This window comes from Brachionichthys hirsutus, chromosome 16 (genome assembly GCF_040956055.1).
Source record: "Brachionichthys hirsutus isolate HB-005 chromosome 16, CSIRO-AGI_Bhir_v1, whole genome shotgun sequence".
In the NCBI taxonomy this organism is placed as follows: Eukaryota; Metazoa; Chordata; class Actinopteri; order Lophiiformes; family Brachionichthyidae; genus Brachionichthys; species Brachionichthys hirsutus.
The window spans coordinates 11157432-11168052 of record NC_090912.1 but is presented as its reverse complement, the minus strand read 5'-3'; the positions used below and the strand labels follow the sequence as shown (position 1 = coordinate 11168052).

The window sequence follows — 10621 nt, the reverse complement described above, 5'->3', positions numbered from 1 at the left end:
CTTACCAAACACCTGTCCTCTCACACAAACTTCATGACGGAAGGAAATGACGAGTCCGGTTGAGGGTTTTGACCGACAGCTCACGTGTCCAATAGCATTCAAGAAAGGGACCAGAAATGTTCCAAGTGATTATGAGATAGCCAATCAGAGGGTGCAGGGGTGGAGTCCGTTTGGCTTTAACGTGTACAATATAACGTGTGTGGTAAAAGGTCTACAGCCTTAAAACATAGATAATAATTGTAAAAAAAAAATAAACCTGACTCCTTCGCGGATTTCGCCTATTGCGGGTTATTTTTAGAATGTAACCCCCGTGATAAATGAGGGACCGCTGTAGCCCACTACCTATGGAGCTGTCCAGTGCTGATCCTGAGCACCATATGGCGCTGGGATCAATATTTCAGCACATGCTGGAAAAAACAAAAACGTTCAAATAACTTTCAATAGTCACCGCCAGCAGATTATTGATTTCCTGACTGCAGCGAGTTGCTATTGTTATTGCTATGTTGCTGAATTTTTCCGTTTGATCAGTTCACTACTTAAGTTACAAACATTGCATATTCAATTGTATAGTTGTAAAAATATATGGATAGATTATTGCTGTTATTATAACATAAATCCTTTCAATTGATCAGGTTAAGAAAACCACACTACTCCATCGATCAATAATCAAACTTATTCAAGTAAATAATATTAAATAATAAATAAAGAAAAATATCATCCAACACAAGTTATGGCATTAACTTTGTTCAAAACTCTTTTGTCACAGTTGGGAGGGGCAGAACTGCAGAACAACCAACAAATGTGGGCTGTTAAGAACATGTGACAGAAGCAGCATTTTACAAAAACAAATGTCTGCACACAGCTCTCTGGGGCCACAAAAAATGACTTGGAGGGCCACATTTGGCCCCCGGGCCTTGAGTTTGACACGTGGTCTACATGGTGCCAATACCGTTTGTAGGGTTAGGGTATCTAAATTAAACTTTTTCTTGTCGCTAAATATAACTTTTTGACCAGTTTCTACCATTTTCCACATTTTCCACCCCCCCCCCCCCCCCCCCCCCCCAAGTGAATTCGGTCATTTTGTGTTTTTCTATTATTATGGGGTTTCAACAAAGCTTATTGAATCAATATGAGTTAGAAACCTGTTTATTGTTTGGGGGTGTATTTCAAGACCCAAATTATTCACATTTGCTTTCGGATTCGATATTTTATTTTTAACACAATCACAAATCTTTGTTGATCAACTAGAAGATTTTTCAGTATCATACTTTTGTTTGCCAGGTATTCGCCAACTACCTGGTGTGAACGGCCTAGCTTGCGATCAATTCTGCGATTTGACAGGTTTCTGTGTTCTAACTCATCCATCCTACCTTCTTCCTTTCTGACAATGCAATCTTGTGTACCATTAAGTGTTGTATAAAAATATGTGACAATATTCTGAATGAAGTTTATTGAAGTGAAATTCTAGAGTGGTCCTATATTTTTGTCGCTCTTTGGGCCGCTGGAATTTTGGTGTTTTTCGGACCAGACCTTATTGGAGGGCGGGGGAGGTCGGGTGGGGGTGGAATGTGCAGTCTTGATTTTTGTTTGGCTGCTTTAAAGGGTAATTTGCCCCCTGAAAATGGATGGTCCTATGTTTCTGTTACATACTGTATATGCAAAGAAATCCCTAAATAAATCATCTCTGGTATTGTTCAGGGGGCCGGGCCAGATGTGGAAGGAGGCCGTAGTTTGGGGACAGTGAGGGTTCGGGCTTTACGACTAGAATGGAGACACTGGTATTTGCATCAGGGACTTCAAGTATGTTCAATCAAAACTTCAAAAGAAAAAAGAGCTTTGATTCAGTTGGTATTTCCTGTACATTGATGCACCAAATGAAAAAGTCTTAATCAGACAGTTTAATTTACCTTCATTATTGGAGACAAGTCTACCTTGGGACAACGTTATGTAACAAACAACAATAGAAAAATAAAGATGCTTCTGTGGGACGCTGCTGGAGGGTCACGCTCTTCGGCACGAGCAACAGCTTCTGATCCAGGGGCCGAGAGGTGAATCGACTCCAAGCTAATTTTCCTCTCAATAAAGTTGTGAGCGGACTCCAGATGCATTTTGTCCCAGTTCATATGAGAGTCGGTGGAAAGGCTTATCCATGCATGAATAAAGAGTAGCTCCACCAGGAATAAAGAGGCCTGGAATCTCTACGAACTCAGTCGTACTCTTCCAAATCCATCAGCTTCTCCTGAGAAAGGAAGAAAAACAGGAACTCAAAGGTTAAAAAGAAAGGAATATAAAGCTTAATCTTTAAAACTATTATTTCTACTACTGCAAATACTAATAAACAACTGCATTTTCAAGTATGCCTAACATCCCTGATGGTGCCTCGTATCAAACGACCATGCAAACTGTGCAGGATGTGTGTTTCATACAGTATGTATGGAAATATGGAAATTACTGTAACACTGTATCAAACTATATGCAAATAAGAAGCAATTTCTGTAAGTCAAGATACATAAAATAGTAGAAAGATGTCTTTACGATGTTATATAAGTGAAACGATGGCTGGATTTGGTTTGATTCCAGGGTAAAGGGCATGTTTAGATGTCATGAACTGGAGGATGGCTTGGCCTCAGGTAGCATTTGATTGGCTGTTGGGTTGGGCCATTAGAGTCTCATATTTTAATATCGTTAGGAGTACTTATATACAGGATACACAATTATTTGCAGCTGACCTGTTGCTGCTGTGTATTCAGTCTGTGAATGTGTGGCTGACAAAAAGCTCGCTTTATCAGCGTGCGCCATCGAGCGTTCATTTTAACCCCTCGTTTCCTGTATTTGGTTATAGGTTCGTCTTGAATGAACCAACCGTCTTCAGCAGAATACTTCTGTTATGTCAGCTGCAATCTGAATCCAAGCAGCTCTGCATCAAGGGGTTAAATGACGTACCCATCCGCCGTGGTTCTTGACCCAAGGGGCAAAGTTCTCCATGTAGCACTCTGCATAGCCTTGCATGCGATGTGTTCCGGTCGCCGTCACTATCCTTCGTGATACCTCCATGGTGACGGCCATACGCCGCAACGTCGGACTAGCAGGAGGCTGCGGCACGAGCGCCTCAGTCATGTGACTGCTACTGAATGTGTCCAGAAGCCTGGCGAAGGATGGGTAGGACAGGCGAGACAAGCTGGAGCGCAGGAAAGGGTTGGACTGGATCTGGAAACAAATTCAATACATTTCAAATGATTTAGAAATCCAGCCGGTACTTCACACACGCATGCAGATGAGCTGCACGACCTCGTGGTTTTATTGCTTGTATATTCATCAGATTTGTATCTGATGTGGCTCTACTGAGGTATTTCTACCTGCTGGGCAGCAAAGCAGTGTGCCTTTACTGGGGGGGAGGGAACTTCCCAGACCAGCTCCAGCCGTCTACCGGCCAATCAGGAACAAACGTTGTTTGCATTCCGGGCATTCTGCTCACATCGGCGTTCAGCTTCCTGCTGTCATGTTAACCCTAGAACTGCCATGGGCTCCGTTTATCCACATTATTACACCAGATGTGTCAAGTCTGGTGAAACTATTATGCTTAGTTTATATAATAGTAATTACAGCTGGTCCTCACTTAGCGACGGAACCACGTTTCAAAGTCCTCATTGCTAAAAGATACTGTCGCTAAACGAAACCCCGAGAATCGGCAGACGTTTTGTGTGGTCACTTTTTTTATATTTGCATACGTATAGGCCATTTATACTGTACATGTACGTACGTACTCTCTCATGACGCCACAGCAGCAACAGCGATTCCTTGTCGCTAAACTTAAAATTCAGAAAGCCCGTCTTAAATCCTACGAGTCGCAAAGTGAGGACCCCCCCGTATTGTGGACAGTATCCTGGCCGACTCCCCGTGAATGAGTCTTCCTATGGTGCCATTCTCCTGCCGGCCACCAGTATATGTTAGTTCGTAGATTTGCTTTCTTCTGTGACCATGTGTTCATTCATCATAGCGCATGTATCGTTTCTTCCCCTTAAGGTTCTCCCGCTCCATTTTTCACTCCACTGTCTTTTTTAAATTGCAACAATAAAGCTTTCGTGTTTGCTTCCACTCTGTCCCCATCAACTCTTATTCCTGTTATCCGACTGGGACTACTAGTCATGTACAAACTGCACATGGACTGGAAATGTGATTTTGCCAAGTTCCCCCTGGACTTAAATATCTACCCCACCCTTTGCCACCTTCGGTCATGACTCAAAGCTCCAGTATTTGGGTTCTTGTTTAGGAGTGAGGGAAGGATGGAGCGTGAGATTGACATGCGGATCGGTGCCGCAGTGATGCGGTCGTCGTATCGGTCTGTCGTGGTGAAAAGGCGCTGAGCCGAAAGTTCTTGATTTACCGGCCAATCTACGTTCCTCCTCTCACCTCTGGTCATGGTCAGCAAAGTCTCTTTGCCCATTCATTCAGGCAGGAGGAAAGAACACCAGGCCTGGGTCAGACAGACCAAAGCCACCTCCTGTGGAAACTCAAGGCCTGGTGAAATCAAATCATCTGGTTCACTCATTCACCTCAAGGTTCATCTCAGCCAGGCATGGGAAAACCCAGGCCCGGGGGCCATATGCGGCCCGTTGGTCTTTTTAATCCGGCCCGCCAAACTTTTCCAAATTATATCATTAAATAAAATTGTATTATAATTAAACCTGATTCATTTGACCTTTTCTCTGTAATGCTGCCTGTAAAAGGCCAAATCCTTTAATGCAATAGCTTTCATGTGTCATTTATATTAGCCCACACAAACGCCCCATCCATCTGTGCTTGGTCCGGCCCCTCTGTCAAATTTTAGAACCTATTGTGGCCCGCGAGTCAAAACGTTTGCCCACCCCTGATCTAAGCTCTGCTGCTGTATCCGTAACGGGGTCGGGGGGTCATGCTGGAGCCTATCCCAGCAGTCTGCGGGCGAGAGGCGGGGTACACCCCGAACAAGCGGGGCCACACACAGACAATCAAGTCACACCTACGGGCAATGTAGCGCAACGAAGTCACCAAAGCGGCCTGTTTTTGGTGGTGGGAGGAAGCCGGAGAACCCAGAGAGAACCCAGAGAGAACCCAAACGGACACAGGGAGAACACGCAGACTCCTCATCCAAGTACAAATGGCTAATTTACCTTTATACACGTGTGATAAACTACCTACCTTAGTGTTGATGGAATCTCCTTCGAGAGAGAGCACCTGAACCAGCTGTTGCACCACATCTTCTTTTTCACACACCACTAAAACAAAGAGTGACAGTCGGTGAGGGACGGGTGTTACAGCGCAACCTTTAAAGGTTTTGTAGGGAAATTCCATATCAGATGGAAGTCCACAACGTGATTACGTGCCGGAATAAACCCTAACAGTTTGCTCGTTTATGCCAGTTTGCTGAATGCAGTACCAGTCGGTGTAGTTTGGGCAGTAGATACACGAATCACCGGAATGCCAACACTGAATGGCTATTCAGCTGAAAAGCCCAGCATCCTACTGGCACACATGGTTTGGTGTGAATAATTCATGCACCTTTTGCAGCTAGACCTTTTCTTTTTCCCAGAGTGGGGGCGTGGCATTGGGACTGCTGTAATTGCCACTCCGGTACCCTGGGCTGCTTCTTCTGCAGTTAGCCCCTGTAGGGCCCCCGGGGGTCGTTCTCGGGGGTGCCGTTTTGGCTTGGGGTGTTCTGGGGGGCCGTGCTGCCCTTATTGGGCCCGGGTTGAAAGCTCTTTCCTGGAGGCTTCATGCATGCTAGATCCACCACACGAGCACCAATCAAAACTCAATACAAGAGTTAACTCCTCCCCCCGGTCTCTGAGCCAGTGCAGGTTGCTGGGTCAGTGCCTGTGGCCCTCACTCTGCTCTGCCTCCTCTTCCTCAGATTTCCTGAGACCCTGATGATCCAGAATCTCCTCTCGAGACCTTCGCGAATCTGGTGTTTAGGGATAACTCTTGGAATTATGGTTGGATGAGAGGGGGAGAACAAGCACAAATAAATCCACTGCACTCTCCTCAGAACACTCTCTGTTCTTCACTTTGTGTCTTTCCATCTCATTGGTTCCAGGTTTCACCACGTTGTACCACAGCCCTCGATGGCGTAACTTGGAAATAGCACTTAATAAAACATGATAGGCTAGTCTGCCCAGAGGCATTACAAATAAGTTGCATGAAACTCGAACAGTGACTGACGTCACGTATGTTGCCATTTTCGAGCACAAATGCAGACAAGTTAGAAAGAAAGAAAAAGTATTGCCGTAAATTCTCATATAAAATCGCCGTGTTGTTCATTGACAACATAGACACATAGCAGTTCTTTTTGATCCTCGGGGAAATAGGGGATAAAAAGCGTCCCCTGCCTGCTCAACGCGGGACGCGTATGCCTGCGTCCAAATACGAGACGATTCCGTTTATCAAGGGACGGTTGGCGATACTCAAAGCTGCATTGTCAAGACCTATTTGGACTCCGAGGACAGCTGGCACCCTTTGGCTTCGTCACAGCAGCCTACAGCCACACAAGCCTAAATTATACAAACACACCGAATCTCTCAGTACAGCAACCTGATCAGTAAAACGCCAGATGAATGCAGTACTGCTCACGACGATGAATCTTTACTGCTCGACAAAATAAATTCTCGTGCGTGTGGTTACCTGGTGACGACTGGATGCTGGGACGCTTCTTTACACTGGTTGACCTCTTGGCAATCTTGTCCAGTTTCTCTGCTACGTCGCTGTAGAACTCAGAGGGATGGTCTGAACATGAGACACATTCGTCTTAGATGAAAGCCGCGATTCTTCCATTCAAATGTAGCTCATGTGTTCAAATACGCATGAACACCGCTCACAACCAGCCCCAGAAATACTTTGTTGTACATGAACAACGTTGGAGCGTGTATATTTAGGGTATTGAACTCTCTTTTGCTCTCTGGGTGTAAAGAGATTTTATTTAGTGCCTTCATTGTTCATGGTTATGCTCGGCCGTGAGATTGATCCAATGAAATCCGAGACACCTGCCATGTTGTGCGCCTGCCCCTGATGTCCCGTTGTTACACCCTACAGGTACGTGGTCCTTGACAGCAAAGTCTCTGAACCTAAGATCATTGATTCAGGTGGGTGGATGTAAATGTGATGATGTCAGAGCTGGTTTCTGCACCCCCCCCCCCCCCCTAGCAGAGTGTATAATAAGCTGTGTCATGAGGCCTACTAACTGATGCTAGCGTTGCTCACGATAGCAACGCTCCGACGGCGCCTCATTCTGGAGCGGCGTGTGGGTTCAACGGAGGCGCTTACTTGGAGAGGTGACATTTGGCGAAGGCGCTGGTTCCTTGTCGATGGACAATGTTGAAGGCCTCTGAGGACTGGATTCATGCTCCTCCTTGTCCTTGTCCAACTTTATCCTAAAGAACTTGGAGATCCTTTTCCTGATCTTCTTTTGGCTCAGCTTCTTCTGCGGCTTCCTTTCACTCTCATCTTCCTCAGATGTCGAGGAAGGGGAGAAGGCGTCGTCCTGTAGGATGAGAGCGGCTGTGGTGATTACATTGTTGATTTTTATGTTATTTTTTTCACCATCAAGGATCGCGTCCTAAATTCATGTGTACCTTCAGCTTTGCACTGAGCACGCTAGATCAGGGGTCCCCAACCACCGGGCCGCGGCCCGGTACCGGTCCGTGAGGCATTTGTTACCGGGCCGCACAGAAAGAACAACTAATGTATACAATTTCCGTTGTATCGATTATTAGCGTCTAAAAGGTGTTTTACTTTGAAAAAACGAACGGATTTTCTCCAACGTAACAATCGCGTCTTGATACGTTGCTAAAAAAAACAGCCGTGAACTCGCAAAAATTAATAAAAAGAAACAAAAGTCTTTGGAGAGCTTCTTTGCCGAGGAAAAAAGTCCAACTGAGGAGGAAGAAGAGGAGAAAGAAGAGGAGGAAGAAGAGGAGGAAGAAGAGGCGCCGACGACCTCCAAGAAGAGAAACCAGGACTAAGACTTAAAACTCGGGTATTAACAGCTGATTCGCTCCGTTAACGAGCAATGAAGGGTTCAAACCTGAGACCAGAACCCGGATTAAAAGACAAGAACCCGGATTAAAAAACAAGAACCCGGATTAAAAAACAAGAACCTGGATTAAAAAAAAAGGATGTGGAATTTATGAAACAAAAAACATGAAGGACAGAAGTAATTATTGGGACCACAATTTATGGTGAGTAGATATTGTGTAACTATTAAATATTTATTTAATAGTTATTGCAAGTGCATAATATAAAGTTTATTGGTAAGATTATATTCCTCTTTTTAAATTTAATTACCGGTATACCCGCCCCCCCGGTCCGCGAAAAGATTTCACGGCATGAAACCGGTCCGTGGCAGGAAAACGGTTGGGGACCGCTGCGCTAGACTGTTTACCTGAGCTCCGTAAACTTTATTCTCTGAATCTGTGTGTACTATGATGACTTGTCATTTTGTGTCTCTCGGGCACTGACACCCCCCAAAATCTTTATACACCAACCATGAAAAGGCAAAGTGAATCAGAGTTGACGTGTATTTTAGAACAGATGTTTGAATCCATAAATGGGTTTTAATGTTAAAATGTAATATTTGTTCCTGACCTCATTCTGGATCAGATCCAGAAGACATTTTTCATATCGGACCCCTTGATGGTGAGTGAATTGAATGCAGATTTTACAAGGTATAATGTTTATAAGTAAATGGGAAAATCCAGATTTTCTTCTTTTTGTATCCAGACGGGTTTACGGATCGCTCTAAAACATTTATCGGGATCTAAATTAGACCAAGGCCCATCTTCAGATTTTTTTTCATCAAGATCCATCCAGCAGTTTTCCTGTAATCCTGCTAACAAACATCGTCTAACACAGAACCTCCTTGGTGGGGGCAACAAATCCGTTGATGCTCCGATGTGGGACCGACTCAGCTACAAAATGGTGCTTGTTAAAGATCTCTAGCTCTAATATTAAATGCACAGCGGCCCAAACGCAAGTCTACCCACGTTAAAAAAATGTTTTGTCTTGATCATGGCTTTGTCAAATTCCATAAACAGCGATCAATAATCAACAGAGATATTGAGCAACACATTTTGAATCTCCATTGACTGCAATGTTACCGAATATTTCAGTGATCCATAATCCAGGATCTCTTCTGGATCATCACCAAAATGTAGTCCTCTGTTCTGGTTAAGATTCTGAACATTTCCTGACAATTTCATCAGGCTCAGTCGGTAACGCTTTGAATAATGCTGCTAGCAGACAGAAATATAACTTCCTTGGCGGAGGCAAACATGGAGTCTGGATGTTACTGGGTCTTCCTTACTTCTAGCTGGTCTCTGAGCCGTCTTGTCCTGCTGTCCAGTGAGCCTCTTGAGTCTTTGGAAGGACGGAGGAAGGAGTTCCGAAGAGGCAGTTGTTTAATTCGGTCTTTGAAACCAGTCTTCCTCTCTTCTCCCGAGGCTGCGTCATCCGCCTTTTGATCCTGCCCATCCTTTGGCTTTAGTTGGGGTTTGGATCTGTCAATGGAACGATGAATTGAGCTTATTAGACTTCAAACATATAAACCAAACTTTGGTTTACATCCAGATCAAGATCAGGGCCCAACTTTGTGAAACAGAAAAGTCGCATTCCAACTATTGTGACAAACTCCTGCTTTGGGAACCTCTTCCAGACTAAAACCATGAACACTTTGATGTGGAACAGGAATGTGAAGTGAAATAAAGTGTTGCCATGGCTTAGAATGGATCGAGCTAATGGAAGCATAAAGTATTTTGATTCCTGAAGGATAATCTAAAGAAACATTCTAGAAATACTTCACTTTGATGTTTCTGCTCCTTTTACTGCACACCACCTCCTTCACATGCAGTAAATGGAGGAGCGCAAGACAAGCCAGAAGAGGTGAGGCGCCTCACCTGTCGTTGTGATCTCTGTAGGCTCCTCCTATTCGGCCAGGTCTCTCCGTCAGGGGGAGGGCGACGGTGCGCTTGAGGAAGGCTTGGAGGACCAGATTTGTCTCGGCTTTATACTCGACCAGAGAGAGGGAAGAGACGGAGGAACGCAGTTCTGCAGAGGCTGACATCGCTACCATGTGAAGAAACAAAGGCAGATTACAAAGATGTATTTTCTGTAACTGTGGAGTATTTGAGCGGCAGCTCCATCCTCAGCATCCTTCTACCGATATAGTGAATGAATGAATGAATATATTTCTTAGATAGAATGTTAGAGTACAAGTACAGTCACACAGTAGCATGTATTACAGTACAAGTACAGCGAAAAAACATCCTGTCTAAGAGGAGCATTTCTAAAAAGCCCTTGCGGTCTTGTTTCCGTTGAAAGTCCTTCGTACATAAATCATCCACAATTAACAATACAAATAAAAATAAATATAATGCTGGAGAGATGGTTGGAAAGAAAACCTGGAGTGTCTCGGACAGGTTCGACTCCCCTGATCGAAAGGCAGGAAGAAGAAACTAAAGACCTCTCCCACCACTAGAGGGCGCCGCTGCCAGACAGACGGCATGAGCAGCAGAGCAGACGCTGTTCGAGCAAGAGGAAGACGTGCGGGTTCCTTATCACCGGGATGCAAACAGAAAAATCTGTACCGGCCGGC

At 44.7% G+C, this 10621-nt stretch overlaps 1 protein-coding gene across 1 annotated transcript; it reads right to left on the bottom strand.

The window, feature by feature from the left end:
• Window positions 1–1172: 1172 nt before the first annotated feature.
• On the bottom strand, window positions 1173–10090 carry bcl2l12 (BCL2 like 12). Its single transcript, XM_068749874.1, has 7 exons — window positions 9924–10090; window positions 9335–9527; window positions 7297–7513; window positions 6658–6759; window positions 5179–5255; window positions 2944–3207; window positions 1173–2239 (listed from the first exon to the last, which is right to left on the bottom strand). The coding sequence occupies exons 1-7, from the start codon at window positions 10088–10090 to the stop codon at window positions 2207–2209; spliced, it is 1053 nt and encodes a 350-aa protein (XP_068605975.1). The 3' UTR covers window positions 1173–2206.
• Between the last annotated feature and the right edge of the window lie 531 nt (window positions 10091–10621).

Coding starts and splice junctions, on each gene's coding strand:
- bcl2l12 (XM_068749874.1), bottom strand. CDS start 10,090: ATGTCAGCCTCTGCAGAACTGCGTTCCTCCGTCTCTTCCCTCTCTCTG. Junction 9,528..9,923: donor TACAGAGATCACAACGACAG/GTGAGGCGCCTC, acceptor TTCCATTGACAG/ATCCAAACCCCAACTAAAGC. Junction 5,256..6,657: donor CAGCATCCAGTCGTCACCAG/GTAACCACACGC, acceptor TCTTTGTTTTAG/TGGTGTGTGAAAAAGAAGAT.